Source organism: Tiliqua scincoides, chromosome 5 (genome assembly GCF_035046505.1).
Source record: "Tiliqua scincoides isolate rTilSci1 chromosome 5, rTilSci1.hap2, whole genome shotgun sequence".
NCBI classification, from domain to species: Eukaryota; Metazoa; Chordata; class Lepidosauria; order Squamata; family Scincidae; genus Tiliqua; species Tiliqua scincoides.
Genome location: NC_089825.1, coordinates 20,677,227 through 20,704,020, shown reverse-complemented (window position 1 = coordinate 20,704,020; position 26,794 = coordinate 20,677,227). Strand labels below are relative to the sequence as shown.

General features: G+C 40.9%; 1 protein-coding gene across 1 annotated transcript in view; it reads left to right on the top strand.

The window, feature by feature from the left end:
- SPAG6 (sperm associated antigen 6) overlaps positions 1 to 26,794 on the top strand; it is a 59,446-nt gene that overhangs the window by 13,501 nt on the left and 19,151 nt on the right. Inside the window, exons 3-8 of the mRNA XM_066628116.1 lie at positions 6,425 to 6,591; positions 10,355 to 10,538; positions 14,996 to 15,201; positions 16,416 to 16,589; positions 20,597 to 20,749; positions 24,022 to 24,213. Coding sequence (XP_066484213.1) covers positions 6,425 to 6,591; positions 10,355 to 10,538; positions 14,996 to 15,201; positions 16,416 to 16,589; positions 20,597 to 20,749; positions 24,022 to 24,213 — 1,076 coding nt within the window. The remainder of the gene's footprint in view (positions 1 to 6,424; positions 6,592 to 10,354; positions 10,539 to 14,995; positions 15,202 to 16,415; positions 16,590 to 20,596; positions 20,750 to 24,021; positions 24,214 to 26,794) is intronic.

Below are 26,794 nucleotides of genomic sequence, written 5' to 3'. Positions count from 1 at the left end.
GCCTGCTTAGCCCTGCCCTCAGCTCTGGTTCCGGTTCTTTCTCTGTGCCCCAGGCAGAGAAAATCTGTGTTGGGTTTTGGTTGTCAGAGTTTATGTTACTTTGTCACATTTTTTCTTTGCCCTGTGAAACTGCTGGAGGGGGGCATAACTCTGGAGAGGCAGCGGCCAACATCTTCTGGCTCTGCTGATCCTGCTGACAAACAAGAGCCACTACAGAGATTAAACAAACCTCAATTACTGCAAACTGCCTGTTATCCCAAAGAGGGCCTGTTAATTAGGTTGAAAGTTCCTCTCATTATTGAAAACTTCAGCTATCTGAATGCTTTCAGCAGCTCCAGCTGCCCTGGGTGCTTCTGTGTGTACCCAAATATAACAAGGGTGAGCTGGGGAATATGAATAATGCTCTTGTGGGGGGTACACGCATTGTGCCAGGAATGACTCCTCTACCTGAAGGCTCTTTATGCTGTCTGCAAATTCATTTTGAAATGAATGGGTGAAGACTGCTTTTCCCATTAGTAATTAGAGAGAACCTCACAATCCCATGTGACTTAGTATTAAGATTGCCAACACTTGTTCTGCCAGAGCTCCTGGACCTATTAAATCCACCGAATGCATAGGAACTTAGCAGTTAAAAGATTTTCCTGGTATAGAACAGAGGCAATAAGGACAATTTAGCAATTGCTAATTCTTAGGCTTGCAAAGTTGTTTTTGCTGCTGTTTAGGAGCCTTATACAAAAATTGAATAGGTTTTTCTCATTGCTTTAGCTGCTCTAAGAGGCACAGTAGTGCTATAAGCCCATACCTGCCAAACGCCCACAAAAAGTATGTCTGCAGAGGATCTTAATGTGTTGTTGGACCATGTCAGTACCAAAATGACTTGAGCAGCATGCTCAGTCTGTGGCATTAATACTGTGGCTACTGTTTTCCAAGATGGCAGAGATGGAAATATGGTCATGTGCTAAACTCATAAACCAATATCTGTAGATACTCGTTTTGGTGATAGAATATTTTTGGGGGGACGGAACAGGTCTATTTGGATCCACAAATATCAGCAGTGCAGTGCACTGGCTAGAATATCGGGTTCAGATCCCTGCTCAGTCATAACCACTGGGCAGTCTTGGACAAAGCACTATCTCATAGCATAACCTACCCTGTAAAGTTCTTTTGAGGAATAAAATGTGTGGGGGACTCTTAGCAAGGTGGCCCAAAGCCCATACTCATTGTCTTTGTTTATACTGTGCATATATTGGTGTGAGGAAGCATACTTGTTAATGTCTTGGACAAAAATGAAGCATTGTGCTGGACATAATACAAGGGTGTCTTATAGAGGGCTGTATCATTGTGGTGTTGGGTTGTCTTATTTTCATTAGTCCAAAGCTTTCTTTGGGGTGTATGCCCCATTTGTTGTTCATTTGCACATATAGCGGCCTACAATACAGGTGCTAGGAACCAGCAACATTACCATTACCTTCATGCCTAGTTTGTAAGCATCTGACTAGACACAGAATACTGGATGAGTTCTGCCTGCACCAGTTGAGGGTACTGTGGGGCAATGCCTTGCATTGGGACCCAGTGTCATGTTTGATTCTGCTATGATGCATTCCTCTGCAGTGTTTCTCAAACTGTGGGTCAGGATCCACTAGGTGGGTAGCAAGCCAATTTTAGGTGGGTCCCCATTCATTTCAATATTTTATTTTTAATATATTAGACTTGATGATACCATAGTATGTGACTGCATTTAGGGAAATGTTACAGACCTGTACTTTTAACAAGCTACTCTGTATATCCTTTTAACAATTATAGTAAATGGGACTTACTCCTGGGTAAGTGTGGATAGGATTGCAGCCTAGGATTGTTTAAAAATGATGTTGTCACTTCTGATCATGACATCACTTCCGGTGGGTTCTGAAAGATTCTCATTCTAAAAAGTGGGTCCCGGTGCTAAATGTGTGAGAACCACAGCAAAGCTTTCCGGCAAATGGGGAGGGGAATTTGGCATTGGTAAATGGAAGGGATGCAATGGCTTTCTAAAAGCTACTTTAGCTAGTGATTGTCAGCATATTTTGGGGCAGTGAATTCCATAGGTTAACTATGCATGCTGTGATGAAGAATTTTGTTTTGTCTGTTCTATTCCTTCTGCAAATCCTCTTCACTGGGTGATCCTAAGCTGTTGTATTCTGACAGAGGAAATGAAATTGTGAGTCTCTATTTTTCTTTCCGCACCACCCATCATTTCATACTCTCTAAAATGGCGTTGATTATTCATTTAACGTTCAAGTTTGTTCTTCCCGTGCGTATGGTTTATTTTTCTCTGCTCATTAGGGATTTTTTTCATGTCAAAAATACATGTAGCAAAAAGTGGCTGAAAGCTGCTGCTGAGTAATTTGGGTAATCTCTCTGGACAGTTTCGCTTAGTGATAGAACATATTGCTTGACAAAAGCATCCTGCAGTAGGCATGCATGGAATCTCTCACAAAGAGGTGATACCATTGTCTAGCTTTTACTCCACACAAATCTGTGGGCACTATTGTAATTAAGTATATAAATAAACAGTGGTATATAGATAAACCACTACCATGCACTCCTTGAAGGGAGGGTAGGATATAAATAACACAGTGTGCACTATGGTGTGTAGGCGTCTTTTTGCCTGTAGTGTACTGAGTAGGAGAGTGGGCAACAGCGCGGCACAGAGTCTGCAGTCAGCAGTGCAGGCTTTCTTCAATGCCATAGTTTGGCCCATCGACCTTTAGCTGCTTACCTATGCTTTAGTTTAGCAAATCCTTACTATACTGTAATAACTGTATAGTTCTTTCTGAGAACACATAGCAGTTACATGTATGAGCTGGGCCTGGGCTTGTAGTTCCAGCTGTATCTGAGACAGGCTTCTGTGTCTCAGAATGAGACTTACAGGAAGAGATTAGATCTGGTACATCTCATTTAGAAATGAATCACTGGCCATTGAATAACTTCAAACAGAATGTCATGTGTGTTTGTGTTGAAAAAGTGCACTTATTGTCTGAAAAGTAACTGGAAGCTTTGCTGGATTTGAAGAACTTGGCATAGGTTGTGTTTATTTTTAATTGTTTATTCAGGGCTGTGTGTATTTGTGCTAAAAGAAAAAAAAAGAATTTGTGTGCCAAGCTAATCAAAGTTCTGTGCCAAGAAAAGAAGAATCCTGTGACCTATATAAAAGATGTGTACTAAGCACATTTGCATATACAGTATTTGCTTATTTTGCATAATTTTTCTGCTTCCGATAGTCATGGTGTTGGCCATTGTCTGTCTGCTTGTAGGCATCTGAACCAGTTGCCTGTCATTTTTTGGAAAGAACCATCTCATGAAGAAGTTCATATTCCCAAGCATGGCTCAGCACAGGAATGTACTATGATTAAGCTCTGTGGGGACAATAAGATAAAGGAGATGGCTCCCTTAACATTCTAAGATCCAAAACTGTATATTCAAATACATTATGACTGTTTTCTTAGGAATATGATTGGTTGATTATTGTTGTTGGAGCAAGCGAATAGTTCAATGGGCTTTGACCCCCCCCCCAATGATGAAGGGCAAAAGTAGAGGATAATAGAAAGCTGCCTTATACTGGTCCATCTAGATCAGTACAGTCAACCAGACTAGCAGTGGTTCTTGGGTAGGAATTGTTTTCCATGCTACCATGAGATACCAGAAATGGAATTTGGAACTTTCTTCATTCAAAGCATGTGCTCTGTCTCTGAGCCACAGCCTTTCCCCAGTGAGTTATAGGAAATTAGGCTTGTAGAACCATGCCTTTTCCATTCCATTCTATGAATCCAGTAATTTCAAGATATTAGCTTAATGCAGTGATTTTCAACCAGTGCCGTAAATGATCCACAGGTGTGCCACGGGAGTTGAGGAAGGGTAATTTATTAATAAGGCCATTGGGGGATGGGAGCGCCCCCTGCTAGCAGTGCAATGTGCCTTGACAATTTTAGCACCTTGTCAGTGTTCCATAACATGAGGTGAAAAGGTTGAAAATCACTGGCTTAATGCAATAAATACTAATATTAACATTTTGCTAGTGTGATTTACTCACGTTGTCTTTCTTTGGATTTAAGTTCTTAGGTTCTTTAGGAGTTACATCTACAAATGGTGGGTGGATGCATCTTACCTCTCATGTACGCAAATGTAGTGTTCATGTGTAAATAATAATAATAATAATAATAATAATAATAATAATAATAATAATAATAATAACAACAGGTATTTATATACCGCCTTTCTTGGTCTTTATTCAAGACTTTATTCAAGGCGGTTTACATAGGCAGGCTAATTTAAATCCCCGGAGGGATTTTTACAATTGAAAGAAGGCTCTATCTTTCAAGAGCCACAACAAATACAGATGTTTCATTCTGATAGTTCTGATGTGTAAGGCTTTGTGTGAACATAAGAACATAAGAACAGCCCCACTGGATCAGGCCATAGGCCCATCTAGTCCAGCTTCCTATATCTCACAGCGGCCAACCAAATGCCCCAAGGAGCACACCAGATAACAAGAGACCTCATCCTGGTGCCCTCCCTTGTATCTGGCATTCTGACATAGCCCATTTCTAAAATGTGTGGTGCACTGCCTGTCATTTCCCAGGCATTCATTGCTGAGGTATATTTTGAACTGTTGATAATCAATTGTAGGGCAATTACATCTTTTTCCTAGTATATCTTTAACTGAAAAAAGTATCATCTTCTTGGCTGTTAAGTCAGTTGAGACAGGGGTATTGCACAATAAATGAATACAACATCCAGGCAGATTGTGAAGAGCCTATAAGCATGTTTCTGTTTTCATTTGCGAAACATTGGATGGTATGATTTGGCTGATATTTTTAAATTGAGTTATTTGGCAGCTTAAACTTTTTAGTTTGGAACTGAGTTTAATACTGGGTTTGGAACTGCAGTATCAAAATGTTTGATTGCAATATTTAATTTGATGTGTCAGGGCCCAGTCCTATCCAATTTTCCTATTGGCACGGTGTAGCCGTGCCAATAGGGTGTACACTGCATCCTTTGGTGAGGAGGCAGTCACGGAGGTCTCCTCAAGGTAAGGGAACATTTGTTCCCTTACCTTGGGGCTGCATTGCGCCTGCACCGGTGCTGGAAAGTTGAATAGGGTTGGGCCCTCAGTCTCTTACGATTGGTTAAAAACAATGGCCGGTAAACATTCAGTCGTGCAAACATTTGAAAAAATGAAATCTGGGACTCCTAGAATGCTACATTCTGTGCTCAGCATGAAATCAAAATTCAGCACTTCTTTAACTTCTAAAAAATGTATTCAACAGTGTATATTCCAGCAACTGCCAGGATGAGTCTCATGCAGCCAAATGCTTTGGAATGCATGCAGCCAAAGTTAACTTTCAGATTTAATAATAATAACTAGGTATTTATATACCGCCTTTCTGGTCATTGGATTACTCCTCTGACTTTATTCAAGGCGGTTTACATAGGCAGGCATTTCTAAATCCCTCAAGGGGATTTTTACAATCATAGAGGTTCTCTCTTTCAAGAACCAACAACATTTCAGAATGGATCCTCCTGGTCTGGTCTCACTTCTGGTTCTCCCATGCATGCTGACAAGCAGCCCCATCTCTCACATGGAGGGCAGCCAAGACACTTCTTGTTCACACCAAGAGTAGGTGGAATCACTCAGCTCGGCTTGTCAGCTGCTTCAAGGTCTCACCATTCTCAGCTGTTCAGGGAGCTGCCGGTGTCCTTGAACTGGCAACCTTCTGATATTATTTTCTGGCTAAGGGAGGCTCTACCCTCTAGACCAGGGGTGTCCAAAGTTTTTGGCAGGAGGGCCACATCATCTCTCTGACATGGCTTCGGGGGCCGGGGAAAGAAAGAATCCATTTATATTTAAAATTTGAATAAATTTACATAAGTTTACATAAATCAATATATTAAAAATGAACTTATATGAATGAATGAAGGTCTTGCAATAGCTCAAGGCCTATAAAAGGCCTTGCACAAAGCAAGACCAGCCTTTCCTTTGCTGCCGCTACTGCATCACAGACATGAAACAGCAAGCAGTGGAGGAAGCCCTCATCCCACAGCTCATGCAAAAAGGTCAAACTGTTGCCTTCACACTGAGAGCAGTTGTGTCGGGCCAGTGTGGGCTGCAACAAATCTCTGGAGGGCCAGAGTCTCATTGGAGGCTGGAGGCTCCCTGAGGGCCACATTGAGAGGCTTCGAGGGCCGCATGTGGCCCCAGGGCCGGGGTTTGGGCACCCCTGCTCTAGACCAGACCTCCTGCCCCCAGACCTGCCCAGATTTCCTCTGGGTTTCTTAGTTAGTGTTTACTGTGCTTTTATTTTTCTTTTGAAAAGTAGCCTTTGGATTGTTTCTCTGATTACTTTGTTGGCTCTTTCTCTCTCTCTCCTCCTTTCTCATAACTTAGGTGTAATGGCTCTGCTGAGGCCGCTTCTATTGGATGTGGTTCCAAATATTCAACAGACGGCTGCTCTGGCCCTTGGGAGACTTGCCAATTATAACGATGACCTGGCGGAAGCCGTAGTAAAGGGAGATATTCTTCCGCAGCTTGTGTATTCACTGGCCGAACAGAATGTGAGGAACTATTATTTTCTTAAAACAAGTCTTTTCTAGCTGCCAAATGAGTTTAAAAATCTCCTGTCTTAATTAGATATTTAATAAGTCTCTTTAGATTCATGTATTGTTATTGCTTCATTGTGTACGGTAAGTGCATTGATCTCTCTGTAGAAACTCTCTTGATAGAAGGTATCCATAATTGTGATTTAATGAGTCTTTTTATAAAAAAAATGATTTTATTCTTACTTCATTAACTGAAGTATATTACTGGTAATTTTATTTCCAGGACTGTTTAATGAAATGATGGTTTGGAGGAGGCTACTTTATAAATGAAATAATCAGAGATGCTCCGTCAGTAATTAGCTAGAAGCAGTCGTTAGCATTGACTGTAAAATGCATATATAAACGAAACTTCTGTTAGCCCATAAATCATACTCTAGGGCATGAAAATCTAGAAGTTTATAACCACTAAAATATCAAATGTATTGGTGCTTGCACAGTGAGATATAAAAGAAGTGTGTACATGAGTCATATATTAAAGTTGTTGATTCACTTGTTTGCTCTGTGGCATGAGCTATTATAACAGAGAGTCTTGTGCCACCTTAAAGACAAGTTAATTGTAGCATAAACCTTTGTGGTTTACATGGGTGTAAGCAAAAAGGTAAAGAAATTGTAAGCACTTTTCCCCCCTTTTTCTCTGTAACTCTTTGTGTTTGGGCAATACTTACTACAGCAATGCATTATGTAAACTTCAAGGTGCTACAAGACTCTTAAGACTGTAACGGCAGAAATTACAAGCACAGCTGCCCCTCTAGAGATGGAGTTATATATGTAAATAAAAATGCATAGCATTCACACTTTTTGAGGCTTGCTTGAAGTGTGATATATAAATGTTTAAATAAAATAGATGTACTAAGCTGGCTAATGCTAGTCTTATACCAGATTGCAAGTGCAGAGGAATCTTCCAGCCACAGCTTGTTTTAAGATCGGCTTAAGGGAGTGGCAGAGGGAACGTGCAAGGGCTTCTTAAAGGTTCTGACATTGCATTTTCTGTCGCTAGCCAAGTACTGACTGTAACATGCTTTGTTGAGTTTTTGTATTTATTTCCTCGTTTGACCTGGTATTATGCAGCTTTCCCTGAAGAAAACCTTTTTCCTTTGTTTTAAGATTTGTTAATTTTTGCCCTGAGTTATTCAGAAACTCTGACCCACTAGAGAGAGAATGACCCGCTTGCTTGCTATTTGGATAACTGTTTCTGTCAGAAAGTATCCAGTGAGAAAAGAACTCTGTAGTAAACCAAAAAAAGGAGAAGGGCTGCATTAATTTCTTTTGAGGCTTGGTTCATCCCATTTTGGTGGTAACAGGCATATCTGAACTCCCCCAGACAGAACATATAGCAGAGAAGCAGCAGCTATACTAGTCTCGATGCTAATGTGAAACTTGGTTAGCTTATTTTCTCTCAGGTATTAAAATTCGCCCCAGAGCTAACTCTGAGTGTGTGAAGCATGTCGGCTCAACTACATCAGCCCCTGGGTCCGTGACTGTTTGTAATGTGCGTTATTTCAGAAGTAGCTCATTTTGAATAATAATAATGGATACAATCCATTGGGAATTTAGCTGTGCAGGCACCAGTGAAATGAATGGGAATTGCATAGAGGAATCTCCCAGCGGATTTCACCTACTGATATTAAAAATCCTTCGAAATATGGCTTCCTGCTTAAAGCATAATTATTTGAAAGTAATAATATGCATGCTCTGATGCGCATACAAGTACTTGCTAATATTAGTGCCAGTGCTCTTAAATTGTTCTTTGCAAAAGCATCAACATTTTGCAACATTTTATGGTCAGTCATATTATTGGTGTTCTGAAAACAGCAACTGCTTGCAGCTTTCCTCTTTCAGTATCGAGGTTTGTTCACAGTTCACACTGACCATTCTGGCGGATTCTTTTTCTTCTTCTTTAAGGAGACCCTTCTGCTATCTCTTATAAGGGGGTTTTGCACCGTCCTCCAAACTTGTGTGGCTAGATAGCCGTTGGACCCCTGCAGCATTGCTACTGTCCTGTGGGCAGCCCAATCCAAACGGGCCTGCCCATGCCATGATACAGTGGTGCCGAGATGGCTGCTGCGGTATCCTGTGTGGACAGGGAGGCAGCAGGAGGTCTCCTCGAGGTAAGGGAACATTTTTTCACTTATCTCGTATTGAGCCCCAACCTGCCTACTGGGGCTACTTGGGTCTGGACCAGCTCAATTGCTGGTGCAGAACCGAGTAGCCCCGTGTAGGGCTTTCATCCCTGGGAGGTGGCTTAGGATCTCATGGAGGCTTCCTTTGCTGCCCTGCCCCCTCCTGGGCCTGAACCACGACCCTCCCCACCCTCCCTCTGCCCAGTTTCATGCCTCGCATTCCCCCAGCCCCAGAATGCCCCTGCATCACTTGGCAGCATACCACCAATGACTCCCAGGGCTTCTCCAACCAGCACGGAGGCTCATTGGCCCCCTCCCATGCTGGCCTCCATGTCAGTACCTCCTTCCTTCTGGCCACCACTTAGTGCTTTATGGCACTGTTGTGATGGCTGTCTCCCTTGCAGCTTACGCAGGACTAGTACTGCCAGGGAGCAGGATCAGGCCGTAAGGCACGTACACCAAGTACGCCAAATCACACATTTTTAATTAAATCTGAGGACAGCCATTCTCTGGTTCTATCTTTTCAGTCTGTAATGTAGGTTATACCTTCACAATCATCCCACCTCTACTGCGTGCATGATTGAGATGGTAGAAGTATTTTGCACCTTCCCACACAGGTTTTCTGTACAATGGTGAAAGGATGTGATGGGGAAGTCCTCTGTTACTCTGCTTTGGGTTTACAAATTACCCAGCTAGCTGATCCTTTTGTGTGGTGGAGAAGCAGGCATGCACCCCTCCTTTTTACCACACACCTAAAGTGACAATTGACAAAAGTGCTTCATGTGGAAGTCCGTATATATGAGATTCTTCATTCTCAAAAAAAAAAAAAAGGGGGGGGGGAGGAAAGATAACAAAGAGTGGGTGTTTGTGCAAGCCATGTGGTGGGCCTCCATTGCCCATCATTTAGACGCATGGTAGAAGGGTTTATTTCGTTCCTATGTTAAAATACTGACCTGCTGGGTGATGTCTGAACTGGGGCTCTGATTCCTGAGAATCTCGGTTTCTCTTTAAAAGCAAACAACTCACCACCTGCAAACACTACCTCAAGTAGGATACCTTCCATGCTTTGTATTGGACCATCTAGCCACTTGCTTACCCTGTACTCTGTGTTCACAGGCTGTTCTTTGCAGAAGGTAGGCTGCACCTGGGAACTGAAGAGCAAGCAGGCTGCTGAAAGGTCTCTTTCAAGGTCACACACTTGGCTGCAGTGCATCACAGGGGCATGGCTGTGGTTCTCATGGGATGGGGAGGGTTCTACCTATCTCTTCTGGAGAGTCATTGCCCAGCCTCTTCTTCAACTACCAGCCCATAGGGGAGCAAGATTGCTTTGTCTAAACCATTTATTTCTAGTCTTCTAAGAAATGAGAATATTTTCTCCATGGATTGCTCGAGCAGGCTGGAAAATTTTCTATATGTATTTTAACACTGAAGAACATAATGCATACCTTGACATTTTGGAACCTCCTGTCCTAGTGTAACTGAAGTGAATTAATCAAATTGTGTAAAATACGTTATTTTCTGACTTGTGAAAAAACACAGATCACTGCAATTTGTTCTCCATCACCTTCTCTCTCTACCTTCACTCCCCATTTCTGTAGCGTTTCTACAAGAAAGCAGCTGCATTTGTATTACGAGCAGTTGGAAAGCATTCTCCGCAGCTAGCCCAGGCAATAGTTGACTGTGGAGCCCTTGATACGCTGGTCATCTGCTTGGAAGATTTTGACCCTGGAGTAAAGGAAGCTGCGTCCTGGGCTCTTGGCTATATAGCAAGACACAATGCAGGTAACAGCATTCCTAATGCTTCGGAATTTATGCCATGCCAACCATGTGATATATGTTGTCAAGAATGCAGATGTAATATGGTCTCCACTTCTGCACCACCAAATAAACATGTTGCAGGCTGTGCAACAGCTATGATAGCAACATGGAGTGGTGTGTGCCCCAAGTCACGACAGCAGAGAAAAGCTAGTGGCTAACAGTGCAATCCTATGTCTCCTTAGAAGTAACTCCCACCATGTTCAATAGGACTTATTCCCAGATAAGTGTCTATAGGATTGCCAGGTAAGAGGAATGGGAAAGCTCTGAGTCCATATGGTGTGGTGGTTAGACTAGAATTTTTGGTGACCTTGGGTCAAGCATTGTCTCTGAGCCTGATATACCTCATAGTGTTGTGTGTGTGTATAAAATGGTCATTTATATATAATTTTTTTTATATTTTTATATTTTTATGTGTACACACACACACACACACACACACACACACACACACACACACACACACACACACACACAAATGTATATTATATTATATTTCAAATACCTCCTCACCCATGAACATAGGGTAATAATACTGATCTACTTAATAGGGCTGTTGTATGGCTTTCCTGAGTTAAAGTATGTGAAGCACTTTGAACATTCAAAAATGGCAATATCAATGCCAATCCTAATTTCTTGGCTGCTACTAGTTGGATAGACCATTGCATGGACTTTTAAACAAAAAAATTGTTCCTAGCTGGTAATTTTGAAGGGAGTTAAATGCCACCTTTGTGTTTGTCTGTCTTTCTGGTTTATATATCTGTTTTTCATTCTTTGTTACTTCAGGCATACAGACACGATCGCATATTATGTTAACTGTCATGCTAAGAATATTCATAAAAACGGGTGTTTGGGAAGCTGTCCTGGAACACTCTTTTAAATGTTGTTCCCTTGTTTTCAGTTCCTTTTTGGTACATTAGAATCTAGAAAGGATCAAGTTAGTGGTAATATTTTTTAAAATGAATATACAGCTCTGGCCATGGTGTATGAGTTTATACTCTCATCTGAAAAACAACTTGTTTTTCAAGTGCTAGGAGGTTTCTGTGCATGTCAAAGCTTCTGAATAAACTGTAGGCAAAACAGTGAATTACTAAAGCAAAGGTAAGATTTATTTAGGTGGAAAAAAGGATGTAAATTCAAGCATATAGGAAAATCAGGAAAAAAAATTGAATAGGTTTCTAATTTTAGATGGTGAAGACTAGAAGACAGGAAAAAGTACTTGTTACACTGAGTTCATAAATTACCAGAACATGCTGCTAGAGAGCAATGTCTCTTCTACCCTCATGAAGCAATCATGGATTCAGACACGCAGAGAACTTGTGTCCATGGAAACAGTAATGTGCAGCACACAAAATTGGCCACACAGCCAATTGGGGAATCCTCTTTCACATAGGAATGACTGATTCAGAGTGACATCAGACTTACTGGGGACACAGCCAATCCCAAGCACTTGTTTAAAGTGCTCCAATTAACAATGGTCGATCAGTATGCAAATTGTTACAGGTAACAAATCAGGAGAGCCAGCTGAAATCAGATCAGCTCAGTTGGTGTAGCAATAAGGCACACCTTAGAGTTCAAAGGAAGACCTTCACAATGGGTGTTAAGTGGTGTCAGTGTACATCTAGACTAGTTTAGCCTGCATTCCTAACCTCCTGACCTAATGCTGATTACCAGGGAAGATGGAAACCCTGTTCAAGATGGCCACAGTTTTGCTAATGCAATTTTTTTTAAAAGCTGATTTCTTTCTCCATCAACTTCACAAGAAGTCTCCCCTATGTGCCCTTTACTTAAACTTGTCATTCTTCTTTGTGCAGAAATGTTCCTTGTTTTCAATCTAAACTTCATTCCCTATGCCCAATGCTCGTAGTTTAAAAGTTTTTTTACTATAATGTTTTTAAATCCAAATTGTTGATGTAGAGGGTGAGAAAGGCAATTTCGACAGTATGAGAAGTAATGCAAAAATAAGCTGTATCACTTCTGTTTTAGGAAGGGGAAATTGGCTTTATACATACCCATGTGTGTACTTAAACTTTGTACCTTGGAGTCTTTAAAATTAAACACTTCTTAAAATGTTTAATTTTATAATACAACTAGGGATCGTTTTTATCAGGAGCTAGCTGGATACAGGGAACAGAGGAAATTTAGACATTTCTCCAAATCCAGCCAAAAAATATTAACAACTGAATGCCAAACTGTGAAGCAATGAAAAAGGAAAGTAATAAATCATGTCAAAACACTTAATAGGAGGGCTGTGGCCTGTTAGTTTATGATCTGTTTATGTTTTTTCTCGCAATGACTGTTAGCTTTCTTTTTTAAGGTATTCTGACTTAAATAATCTTTAAATTCTAATCGAACTTCCTCTCTTTGTTTTATGCAAATATGTAAGTTTAGTTTCCAGAAAATTGGGGACATTGCAATAATCATTCAGTAGATTTTTTTTTTTTTTTACTTTTTCAAAGCAATTTTCTTGGCAGCTTTTGGTCCATTGGGATACTTGTTCAGCATTGTCTCTCAGGACTTTATTATATTGATGGGCTATTCTGGATACTCTTCAGTAAGATTACTGTGTAAATAAATGGTGCATCTATTGAAAGATCAGGCATATTTTTTAAGTTTAAAAAATGGCAGTAATGTATCTGTATTCCGGTCAATGACAAATGTACAGTTATCATGACATATGCATTTACTGTAACAATTATTATAATTTGTTGTGAATAAATTTGTTAAGAATTTGTTAATTTGTTAAGAACATAAGAACAGGCCATAGGCCCATCTAGTCCAGCTTCCTGTATCTCACAGCAGCCCACCAAATGCCCCAGGGAGCACACCAGATAACAAGAGACCTGCATCCTGGTGCCCTCCCTTGCATTGGCATTCTGACATAGCCCATTTCAAAAATCAGGAGGTTGTACATACACATTGTAGCTTGTAACCCATAATGGATTTTTCCTCCAGAAACTTGTCCAATCCCCTTTTAAAGGCATCCAGGCCAGATGCCGTCACCACATCCTGCGGCAAGGAGTTCCACAGACCAACCACTTGCTGAGTAAAGAAATATTGTTGTGAATAAAGTACAAGTTCATGTAGGGTGTGTGTGTGTGTGTAGCCCTGAAAAACTTGAATGTTTGTGTATTGGGTATAATCTTCAGTATAGAATGTTAGGCACTAAAGCTTCAACCCATCAGGATGGCATCAACAGTTCACTAATGTTAAAAGCCAAATGTAAACAAGGTAGTGCAACACCAACATAGGTGCAAAGCCATACATTTTAGGTGCCATCTATATACAGTAATAATAATATATCTGTTACCACATGATTGCTCATGAGAAGAATCAGAGTTTGTGGTTATTAGCACAATGATTAAGGAAGTTCTGCAGGAGGCTTTGATTGATGGACTGCAAATACAAAATCAAAGTTGGGTCCTTGAATTACAACGGTTATTTGTTGCCATGGCAGTGTAAGGCAGGGTAAATGTTAAAAGATAAGAGTTTGTGTTTAACAAGGAGAAGAGGTACCAAAACCTTATCTAAGAACCTATAATAGCCTATTTGAAATTAGTGGGGTTGTGTTCATTTTCATCATCTCAAAAATAACCTTGTTGTAATCCTTGCATTTGCTATCCCATAATTTTCTACTTCAGTACTGAAGCTAATGACAAATATGTGGAGGGAGGGTAATGAATTTCTGTTATAAGAGTGCCCTGACTGTATCAGTTAATTGTGGGTTGTTGGGTTAAAATGCAAGCAACTTGCTATGCTGGTTTATTGCAGTGGTGTGTTGCAGTGATTTAATGTAGGAAAAGAATATTATTGGTGGTTTATTAGTGAAAAATGTCCTTTTTTTTTAAAAAAAAAAGTGGATTTTGATGTAAAAACAAGCAAGCTGGATTTTGCAATAATATACAGTGTGTAACTTTACAGATATACATAATGTCTTTTTAGGCATGTTATTTTCTGCTTGTCATATGAACAGGATAAAGTCTGTCTAAATTAGCATTGTGGGGAAAGGGGGCACATTTTGGCATTTTGGCTTTTCTTTGTTGTTTGCTGTGCAAAAACTGCTTGCCTATTGATCAGTGCACAACATTGTCAGGGCTTAAACAGCTGACATCTGCTTACTCTTTTTAAACACCCACACCCACACACAGAAGCACACACACTCACAGGGGAACAAGCCATTTTGGCCTAATCTACCTCAAATGTGTACATGTAAATGGAGGTCCATCTATTGACCTGTATTCTTTTCAGGCAAGGATTGGTCCACATGGTTTATGAAACCAGGAGGGCTGATTTGAAATGCAGATGTCAAGGCACTGAAGTACACCCTCCCCTCTCCCCCTCCCGCTGTATCTGTCAGAGTGAAAAATGGCTTGCACAAGGGTCAGTCACCCATACTCGCTTAATTACTTTCATTGGACCAACAGAACTGTCACAGGCTGTGGTGGATGCTGGAGCCATTCCTCTCTTAGTGCTCTGTATCCAGGAGCCAGAGATTGCTTTGAGAAGGATTGCAGCTTCTGCACTCAGCGATGTTTCAAAGCATTCTCCAGAGTTAGCACAGACGGTTGTGGACGCCGGGGCAATTGCTCACTTGGCTCAGATGATCCTCAACCCTGATGCCAAACTGAAGGTACTTTTCAAACTATCTTTCCAGAAGAGTTACAACCAGTCTTCTAGTTGTGATTGGATATTGAAAAAGCGCATTAATCTAAAGGGATCTTTTCTGCAACCACACATTGATAACTTGACTGATGGTAACAATGGGGAGATTTGGCTATTTGCGATGAGACTGCTGTGGAAAAAACTGGTAAAAAGGAATGAGCAAACAAACTTCACTGTTTGGATTTCTTGGTTTCTAGAACAATGTTACGGGGCAGGTTTTTGTAAGAATGATCTCAAACCAAGGCTGAGTGTAGTAGTCTTTATGTTTGAAACTTGCCTAAAATAGTTTTAGTGGGTTCAAATGTGCGTAATCTGTGCACTGTGAAAATGTAGTGATTGCACATTTTTGAATTATTGAAACAGTAATTCTGCCTTCCCAAACAGATTTACTTTGAAGTAGGTCTGTTAATTTCACTGGCACTTACTGTCTAGTAAGTCTGTTTTGGATCTGGATACAATGATTGTAAGTCTCCAGTGATTTTTTTTTTAAAAAGAATATAATGTTTTATATATCATGTTTTCTTTTTTCCCCCTTATGTCCTCGGCTTTTGCCTACAGAAGGTCAGGGCACATTAAATTAGATAGTACTTATCATACCAGAACCCCCTTTGTCTTTTTTAATAATGTGGCACATGGTGAAAATTAACAGCAAACAGCATTTTCTGCATGCATGTTTTAATTAAGTTAGTGATAGGTTAAAAAAATTGCTTCAAATGTTGAAACTTAAATGACAGCTGATGAAGATTTGTGATGTATGTGCTTTGTAACTCAAAAGAAACAAGCAATTATTTCATTTTTAATGCTTTTAAAAGACAGTAATAAACTGTATACCTTCTCTTTGAATATGTTTTAGTATGTGTGCATATTCTTCTGCCCTGAAGTCCCTTTATTCAGAAGTAGCTCCACTGAATTTAATGAAATTTTATGCCAAGTAAATATGTTTTTCTTTACTGAGGAGAGATGTTGATCCAGGAGAAGTTATGCATTTATTATATTTTGCTGTTAAATTAGAATGTGGGTGAACTGTGAATTTTGTAACCATTGTGGGAATCTTGTGACTTTTCAGATGGAGGGGAAGGTTGGTGTTTTCCCTTCTTTTCTTGATTGCTCTGAATGTGTGTATGTACTTGTAAAATGTTTGCCCAGAAAGCCATTTATAAAACAATCATTCCTGTTTCCCAGCGTCAGGTGCTTTCAGCTCTCAGCCAGATAGCAAAGCATTCTGTGGATCTGGCAGAAATGGTGGTGGAAGCAGAAATTTTTCCTGTTGTACTCACATGCCTGAAGGACTCGGATGAATATGTCAAGAAGAACGCTGCAACTCTAATTAGGGAGATAGCAAGGCATACGCCTGAGGTAAAAACCTTGAGAATGCAAATACAAGGTCAGGTTATTAGTGTTTATACTTTAAATAAATTAAGAAAAAAATCCCCAGTATTCTTCTGTCATTAGGCAAAGCAAAAAGCTCTGTGGAATTTCCATTGGTGCATGGAAGAAAAAAGGAAATGTTTGTTGCAGTTATTGGATGTGCTTGGAATACAAATAGGGAAATAGGCAAAATCAGCTTTCCCTGTTGGTGGGTGTCAATACAGAGGCTATGCTTAAGAATTGGAAGCTGGGGTGCGGAGTGTGCGTGGAAGGCAATTATGTCATGCAACAAATTCTCAGGCTGCAGTCTAACACATGGTTAAACTGGCTTAAGCCCACTGAAGTCAATGGGTTTATGCACATTTAGTGGCATGTTGGATGGTGACTCCTCGGTTTTTGCTACATGGACTCCTCAGAATGTCAAATCAGTGAATACATTTGAAATCATTTTTGGAATCTGATTCCTTAGCAAGGCAATGATGGCTGTGTTGCTTTCAGAATGCTTTTATGGATTTATGTAAAAATCTCCAAATTCCAAACCATACTGTTGAAAGGATGCAGGCTCTTTTTCAGTACTGGATTATGGAGGATAGTAAAGCAGAAAGAAACAGAAAATGGAGTCGGAGACCCAGCTACACTAAATAAAGTGAATTACACACCACATAATTGTCTCCTGCAGACTTTTATAATAAATGTGCAGTTCCCAAGTGTCAGACCTAGGGAGATTTGGGGTGTTATCCCTTACTCTTCTGCAAACATTGTGGAACCTTAGCACCTCCCAACATCTCCAAGTACTCCAAAATTAAACAGGGGAGGAAAAAACAACAACAACAGTGTTCTCAAATCATCAAGTAGGCTGAAAAGGTCATAATGCATGAAAAGGAACGGAGGAGGGTTTTCTCTTGTGGTTCATGAACATTTAGAGCACGCTGGGGTCTCATTATAGAGAGCTTTTTATTAATTTAAACCACAAAACCCCATACTGAAATCCGATATTCTCATTATTTCAGGTGCTCTGGGGCTTTAGGAACCCCCCCCCCCCAGATGTCACAAGGATAATGCAAGAGGTGCTGTTTTAGCAGCTCTAAAGCTGCTGGGGGTGGGGGAGGAGGAAGGATTTGGGGAATCCTTGCTGTAGTCAAAACTTCCTTTGTGCCACAGAGCACAATCTCCACAGGAGTCCTCGCTCTGCTACTGAAAGCTCATGCATTTGAAGTGAAAGGGGGAGGTGCTGGTTGACATGCAGGCTGCAGCAGCCTCTCCAGAGGGAATCTGCTGTTGCACTCCAGTGTGAGAGTTTTTTTTCTTTCTTTCTCACCAGGCCTATGCTTGGATGGAGGATTTGATCTTGAGGGAATCCTGTTGATACTTGCTTTTCAAAGGATAGCGTGTATACACAGAAGGTTTTCCTAAGCTGTTTCAGCAGACTCGTTTGGTCTCAGGTGATGAGGCTAAATTGAGGCAACGCACCATATTATGTTACACTATTGTACATTCATTTCTCAGGTTAGCTAGTCTTGTTAAAAATTAAATCACTGCACAGCCTCTGCGACCCTTAATATTGTCAGAGGTGGAAAGCCACACTTTAACCACACTTAAACCTCCTAAACTGGGCTGTTAAATAGTTCTAGCCAGACTGAAAATCTCTCCCCATCATTGCTTGCCTTGAGTAAATAGGAAGAGTTCACAAAATAAGACAGGATTATCTCTCTGTGCTTATTTGGAGACTTCTTCACAGTAAGAGACTGTGGTGTAGAGAAGCCCTAGAATTCTAGGATAAGTGGGGTCTTGGAAAGGCACCGTTTAAAAAATACATTTAAGGATGTGGTCCTTTGGTACGTAGTGATGTGTGTAGAAGTTCCGTGGATTTCAGGAGGACTTCATGTACTGAGTAAATGTGTGCAGTACCGCAGCATGAAAGGCTAAACTTTTTATTGATATTGGTTCATTTTGGTGCAGCGTAATCACTAAAAATGTCTGTGATGTGCTGCTTTTGACGGAAAAGGCAGGTACAAATGTCACCATTTGGGAGCCCATTGTACCAGCAGTTCTAACCCTCCAGTGGCTTCCAGTTTCTTTCCCAGCATATCTCAAAGCTGCTGATTTTGACCAAGGGCACAATCCTAACCCACTTTTCAGCCCACTGACATAAGGGCAATGCAGCTCCAAGGTAAGGGAACAAGCATTCCCTTACTTTGAGGAGGCCTTCGTGAGTGCCACCCAACTGCAGGATGCAGCACACATCCCACTGGCACAGCAATGCCAGTGCTGGAAAGTTGGTTAGGATTTGGGCCCTAAAGTTCTAAACAGTTCCAGATATCTCTGTGAGTCTATTTCCTCTCTGAACTGCATTACAATATTTAAGTACTCCCTTGTCTATAAATAGAACTTAGAACTGGGGAGAGCTGAGCTCAGACTCCCAGTTGGCCTTGCACCTCGTGTAGGTGACTCAAAAAGGCAGCTCTCTTTCAGTTTATCTTATTTCACAGGGTTGTTGTAAAGATGAAATGGGATAACTCCATGTTTATTATAATGAGCTTCTTGGAGGATGGGCAGGCTACAAAAATTACCTTATTCAATCTGTGTGATGAAGGCACATTCTTGATGGCTTCTCCACAATTCCCTCTCCTTGTATACATGCCAAAGCTAGTCTGAATATTTTTTTTTCTGGATGGATTACAGTTTTCTCCTTGGCCCAACTGTAGTGGCCAAGGTAAAGCTGCTGTCGGGCAGATTTTCTCCTGGGTTCTATATTGGGGTTTACCCTCAGCCTTTGAGATAGTGCAGAATGAATATACTGCACTAAATAGCCTAAATAAACTAAAGGCTAACTTACAGCCTTCTGGATCAGGGTTAGAGAATCCTCATTCAGCTTCATTGTGATTGCAGTGGTATTTACTGCAACTTTCCTTACCAGGGCTGTTGGCAACATGCACTTAAAAAAAAAATTAAATTCTGAAACGGAAGTATGCAAACTCTGTTCCTGGAATGTGCAATTTTAAACCCATCCAAAACATTTGGTTTTATTTTCTGATGGGAATGTTTGGCTTTTTGCAGGAATAGAGACATTTGAATAGAGCTTGTGGCAGTAAAAAGGAGATGAAAATATCCATCAGGTTGCTAGGGGAAAGAGAATAGGAGCCATCAGAGGATCCATGGGTTCTAATCAGTGCCTGGTTGCTGGGGCCCTGGGACAAAATCCTTCACTGCTCACGCCCAACTTTTCTTGATGAGAACTCTCAACCATGAATTCAAAATATCAGGACTGAGATGGTTAGGAAGCAAAATGCTTGACAGAGGTGTATCCCATGCTACGCAGTGTGTATGCCAGCATTCAGAATGTGAACAGGCCTGCATGTAGTTTATAGACACAATTCAAGGCACAGTTAGGTGTGATTAAGCCCACTTAAGCCCAATTAAGCACACCAACTTTGCACTGGGATGTGTCTTGTGTGTATACTGTGGGCATCTGTATATTCTGAAGAAAAGGAGCAACTGTCTAGTATAGTGGTTTACTCCTCACACCATCCTACCACTGTATTTGTGGGTTTGCCCATTTGTTTTAGTGGTGAGGACAAATCTGCATACCCTTTCTTTTGAGGTATATGGCTGCTTCTCCACTGAAGCAAATGTCCTTGTGGAGTTCAAAACTTGTGCTTAGAAGAAAGGTCCATGTTTTTAGGATCATCATGCAACATTGCACTCTGAGCTGTCCATGGGGCAAAACAAGTTCATGCAAGAACATCCAGTAGAAGAAGATTGTTTTGTGTTATGCTCTCCTATTTTGTATTCCCTTGTAAGCATCTGCTCACTATATAATGGGGCCGATTGACTGCTAGAGTCTTCTCTAATTCAATTATATCTGTATTAATGGCCTGGCTCCTTTTAGTCTTCACCATCTTAAAAGTAGAGGAATTTGGCAAAAGGCTGCATGTGTGTACAATTTGACCGTTAAGTGATGGCACCTCTAACTTTTCTGGTTTATCTACTTTCAGCTTTCACAACTTATAGTGAATGCAGGGGGAGTTGCGGCTGTGATTGATTGTATTGGCAGCTGTAAAGGAAATGTTAGACTCCCCGGTATCATGATGCTGGGCTATGTGGCAGCTCATTCGGAGAACTTAGCCATGGCAGTGATAATCTCTAAGGTTAGTTCTGACCTCCCAGTTCCTTACTGCAATCATTAAAAGATTCTGATGACACACATTTATGATGGATCAGCTGGACAAAGCTGAAAGCGACTGCCATGAAGAAACTGCATATAAAATTTTAAATTTGTAGTGAATATTTTTTTTCATTTTGATCCTTGAACACAATTCCTCAGGTATCAGTCTTGTTGATTCTGGTAGCTCTTCAGAAAGAGTGAATTTGAGATCACATGACATGGCAGCTGTTCAGAAAATGCTTCTTTCTCTTCAGATAATTTCTCTATGTATAAAAAAAATCTTTAGAATAGCTAGTCATATCTGTATTTCCCACAATTTGTATATTGACAGTATAGAAAGGGTATTTTAGTCACAGTCATTCCAGACATAAGCATAAGCACTTCTCACATGTTTAATTCCCTCTTATTGAAATAAGTGGGACCTAAAGTGTTGACATTTCACTGAATTGTTTTTGTTGTTTATTAAGTAACCCCCATTATTTCTGGCCTTTAAAAACAGCTGTCTGTGGTTGTTTTGAGGGCAAACAGGAGTTCTGAAGAAAATTGCATGTTTAAAATACTATTGGTTTGTGTGTGTCTCTCTATATCTCCAAGGTAGAATTGCTTCTCTTTCCAAAACAAAAATATCACTTGCTTATATTAAATGGCACCCTGCAACCTTAGTTACGTTTGTACTCTTTGTGCCTACAATTCAATGAAATAGCAGAGCCTTGGTTCTGCTTTTTTAAAAGGTTATGGATTTGTTTGCTAGCCCATTTCTGCATTTTCATGAGCTGCCAGTTGAGGTGCATTTTTCCAAACAGTGGAAAGGAAATGGGCAAATAGCTCCTTAGAATAAATATTTGATGTCTAGCTTTAATTGGCTTTTTTAAAAAGGAGATTTTATAAAATAGGCCATCTTTTGTTACATCGGAGTGTCTTGCCTTGTTCCCGTTGTACATTTAAAGCAAGGAAGGCTGTGGGGAAAAAAGACCCCCCCTCCAAAAAAAATTCAGTATTTATACACCAGTTAGTTAAAAAAACAACAAAAAACTTGCAGTTGTGGAGCCCTCTTGAATGTGAGTGGAACAATCTCTTCCTACAACACAAAATATATTTTGATTTGCCTGCACTGCTTTTGTTGAAATGGGCAGGCAGCTAAGGAAGCTTTTGTGTCTGGGTGCTTTCAGCCTGAAATGAGTTCCGCTGAATAACCTAGCACATTGAGGAGAGAACTCTAATATTTCAATGCCACATGTGCAGTGGAAGTATTGATGGTGTTATGCATTCCTTTTTTAATGTATCAGATGGTTCCTGGTGGATAGTAGAATCTTATTGATTTTTCCCCCCCCGCTAAGTATTCTAATTATAAAATTGTCAGGACTAAAAGGCAATCTGACTGATGAAAGTTCCAGTATACTTCTGTAAGGGTCAGTGCCTGCATGAATAATAACTTGTTGGATATGTTTGGATTTACTGTGTGCTGTGAATGAAAGAAGCAAAGAGCCTAAACATCTAGGCTCCTGTCCTCCTGCTGCACCCCTTTCATTCACTTCAGTTCTGCAGAAGCCCCATGCGAGTCTTACTGAGATAAGTGCTTGGTTGCTTTCCAGGAAATCTGGGAAGGAAATCTGAAACCCTGGAATTTCAAGGCCTGATCAAGTGCCAGCTTTGCTTGCTGTGGCGGTGGCCTGAACTGTGGCACCTGCTCTCTGAATCCTTTGAAGCGATAAATGTGTCGGCTCTAACTGCCCTTATCTCAGGAAAATGGGCAGATTTAATATGCTTCTTCTGATGCATAAATTTGTAGAGTTCAGGCATAATCCTGAACTTCACTGTATAAGCGACGGGAGTAAGCAGTGCTTGAATTAAGAATGCCTATGCAGAGGAAGAGAATTTCTCTCTTTAGTCTTTCCCTCCCAGCAGTCTCTAAAGGGTTCTAGGGATGTGCCTTTAATTCAGAAAGAATTGTGTTCTCAACCAAAGTGCCTGGCTTTGGCGCTTCTTCAGAGAGAGCCCAGATCCAGGTCCCTCCAAAGCACCTCAAACCAAAGCAGCTTTGGAAAACTGGCTGCTTTGGCTTCATCTTGAGCTGCCTGGAGTCTTCCTTTTTTCCCCCAAATGTGGAAGGTGACTTCCCAGTGGTTAAGCGGAGGAGGGGCAAGTTAGGCAAGGGCCAATGTGATAGACAGCTCTGAGCTGACTCAGATCCCATCGCAGCTGACTGAAAGCCACTAATTGGTGCTTTGTCTTCCAATCAGTGTGATTCTTGAGAGGGAATTATGAAAATGGGAGAACATACGTGTTTTGGGCTAACTTATTTCTCAGTCCTGTGTGAGTTATCTCATAGAGTGAATGTTTCCAGGAACTTTTGGTGTGCTTCTAAAGTGAGTTCGCTTCCATTCCGTTGTTTCTAAATTATCCACTTCTCCCCACCAAAATGATCTTGTTGCAGGTGCGATTCATTTACCTTTTTCTTTTGTTCACTTAGTCCCCAGGACCCAGACCCATTCTTACAATAGCTTATTTAGTCCAACCATCCCAAAACATTCCCCAGTTTCTGTGCTGGTATTAGTTTTGCTTTGGCTCAGTACTTAAGCAGAAATATTACATTCCTTGGGAGCTTCTGCATCTATCTTTTTGAAAGTTTGCAGGTCAGCTCTACACTTCCTGTGACTGATACAGAGTGAGCACAAATCAAAATAATTATAAGTTCAGACTTCAACTATAGCTTTTATGGATAACTTGGAAACCTCTGCATCTATCTTTGTGAAATTTAGCAGGGTTATCTAGGGTTACCATTATCTGTGGAGATTATCTGTATCTGTTTGATGCAAGTTGGCCATAGAACGCATGGCAGGACCAGCAGGAATGAATTTAAAATGATCAAACTTCAATCATTATATGAAAACTGCAGCACTTACCGTACTTTTTAAATATTTAGCGGGCTGTGTCTGCTTATGGAGTACTTTCATTCCTGTAAATTTTATCCAATTCTGAATAGTAATAAAACTGCAGCAAATTGAATTTTGCTGGTTGGATTAAATGAGAAACTTTTAAGAAAAAGAATCAACACTGAAATGAAAAGCCATCTGAACTGGGCACTAAATGAAGCAAATTGTTGAAATGAGCCAATGAAATGAAGCAGGCCACCCAACAAAGAAACAAAGTGATATCCAAATTTTTTTTTTTAATTTTTAATTTTGCACATCTCTTTAAGTTTCTCTGACCATGGCCTGGATTCATAGTCTCTTGTGCTTTTTATTAACACCACAGGGGGTGCCACAGCTGGCAGTGTGCTTGTCAGAAGAACCAGAAGATCACATAAAGGCAGCAGCGGCCTGGTCCTTGGGACAGATTGGGAGGCACACTCCAGAACATGCCCGTGCAGTTGCAGTTGCAAACGTGTTACCTGTCTTGCTTTGCCTATATATGGCACATGACAGTTCAGAAGATCTTCAAGTCAAAGTAAGCCCATTTGCAATTTATTGTTTAATCTGATCAAGCACTTATGCCCCAATCCATACCTGCTCATATGCAACAGTTAAGGCTGCAGTGTGCATTGCTTCTTAATAATAAAAGACTGCACTTAATAATGATAATAAGAATAAAAAGACTGCAGTGTGCATTGCAGATTCTTAATAATGCATTTTTGCAGTGAGAGAAGATGAACCATATGTAGCCTTCTTGATTAGAGGTGTTCAGAGTAACTGGTCTACCCAACATAAAATCCTTAGCTGGCACACTGAGCTTGAAACGCATTCAGTTCCCTGTCCATTTAGGGATTGGAATCTATTAAGCCCTTACTGAATTGAGGCAAATGAATATGTAATGGTAAATTTATGGTGTCTTTCATTCTTATTTGGGGTGTGACAGTTTGTTGCATGATCACAATTCCTCCCAAAAGATGTGGAGTGGCCATAGCTCAGCATGTGCTTTGCATGATGGAAGTCCCAGGTTTAGTTCCTCAGATCTCTGCTTAAAAAAAGGATTTTGTTTGTAGTGGGACTGGAAAAAGTTGGTCATTAGAGAGCTATTTCCAGGCAGAGTATATTGGGCTAGATCAGGGGTGCCCAAACCCCGGCCCTGGGGCATATGCAGCCTTCAGGGACCTCCAATCTGGCCCACAGGACCCCCCAGTCTCCAGTGAGCCTCTGGCCCTCCAGACTTGCTGTAGCCCACACTGGCTTGACACAACTGCTCTTAGCGTGAGGGCAACTGTTCAACCTCTTGCATGAGCTGCTAGCCGAGGACTCCCTCCACTGCTTGCTGTTTCACGTCTGTGAAGCAGCAGTGGCAGTGAAGGAAAGGCCAACCTTGCTTTGTGCAAGGCCTTTTATAGGCCTCGAGCTATTGCAAGACATTCATTCATTCATATGTTTCATCTCTAATATATTCATTTATGTAAATTTATTCAAATTTTAAATGTAAATCCTTTTTCTTACGGGTCCTTGACATAGTGCCAGAGAGATAATGTGGCCCTCCTGCCAAAAAGTTTGGGCACCCCTGGGCTAGATGGAGCAGTGGACCAACTCAGAAGAAGATAGATTCATGTGTTCAGGGATGTCCAGAGCTCTACAGCAATGATTTTCAACCTTTTCATCTCACAACACACTGACAAGGTGCTAAAATCATCAAAGCACACCATCAGTTTTTTGATAATTGACAAGGCACACCATGCCGTTGGTGGGAAGCTCACATCCCCCAATGGCCCTCCGAATAAATGACTCTCCCCCAAACTCCCATGGCACACCTGTATATCATTCGTGGCATACCAAATTGAGGTGTCACACTGGTTGAAAATTGATGATCTGCAGGTCCCTGTTTCTTCTCTGCCTCCTTTTCAGTGCACATATGGGCTAAAACGAGAAATGGGATGCATGTGAGCCTCTCCCATTCCCAGCATCCCTATCAAGCCCTCTCCTTTCTTTTGATCAAATTATGCGGGGTCAGCTGAGGACTCTTGGTCTGGAAGCAACCTCTGTGACCTCATGGAAGGATCAGTGGAGTAACTCCAGTGAGCAGCAGTGGGTCCTCTAAGATCCATGTGCAATTGAAGCGATGCAAGCTGCAGAGAAGCGTAGGGAAGAAATGGGGCTCTGTTGGGCCTTCTGTGGATTTCTCTGGGAACTTAAAGCCTAAATTGTACTTTCAGGAATTTTGTTGCAGTATCTCTGTGGTCTCTGTGCTGCTTTTTAAAACAATCAATCTTAAGATTGTATGTCTGCTGTTTTTATCACTTTTTATGTGACTTTAATGCACCATGATTATGTCCAAGTCACTTTGGTGGCCTGATTTGAGTTGAAATGCAGGTTAGAAATTAAACCTGAAAAATTGGCAATTTAAAAAAACAAAATCTATACTTTTAACCCATCCTTTGAGACAAGGTATGCCAAAAAAAAAATCCATCAAAATTAATATTGGATCGGGATGAGTAATTTAATGCTGACACGAAGATAAGCTATAGTGGGGGGCAGCAGGACAGGATGGGTTGGTGAACTTGCTCAGCTGCACTGGAACTACATAGTGAGCCAGAGGGCTGCAGCTAAATTGCATGAATTAGCTGCATGTAATTAATGCAATTTGCATATCGTTTTCACAAGTATACTGCATACCAAACTATATTTGGTAAATGTTTTGTGATGATTATTGTAACAGTATTTGCATTTTGAGACCTGGTGAATTGCCCCATAGAACTGTGATTCAATATGTGGAAACAAGTCCCACTGAAATCAGTGGGGCAGGACCAATGTACCTCTTACTGCAACCTTCTGTGGGTTGCTTCCCTGTGACTTATACCCATGCTACTCTGGAAAGAATTGGATGTACTTGGGTGAGCCACATGGTATAGTTCCTCTCGACATGACCTTCCAAAGGAAAGGAACTGCATCATCTGACCAATATGTGCGGTTCCTCCATCTAGACATCGACCTGGTCTATAGTTGGCAGCCTTCAGTCTCGAAAGACTATGTTATCGTGCTCTGAATGGTGGTTCTGGAACAGCATCTAGTGTGACTGAAAAGGCCGATTCAGGAGTGACAATCCCTTC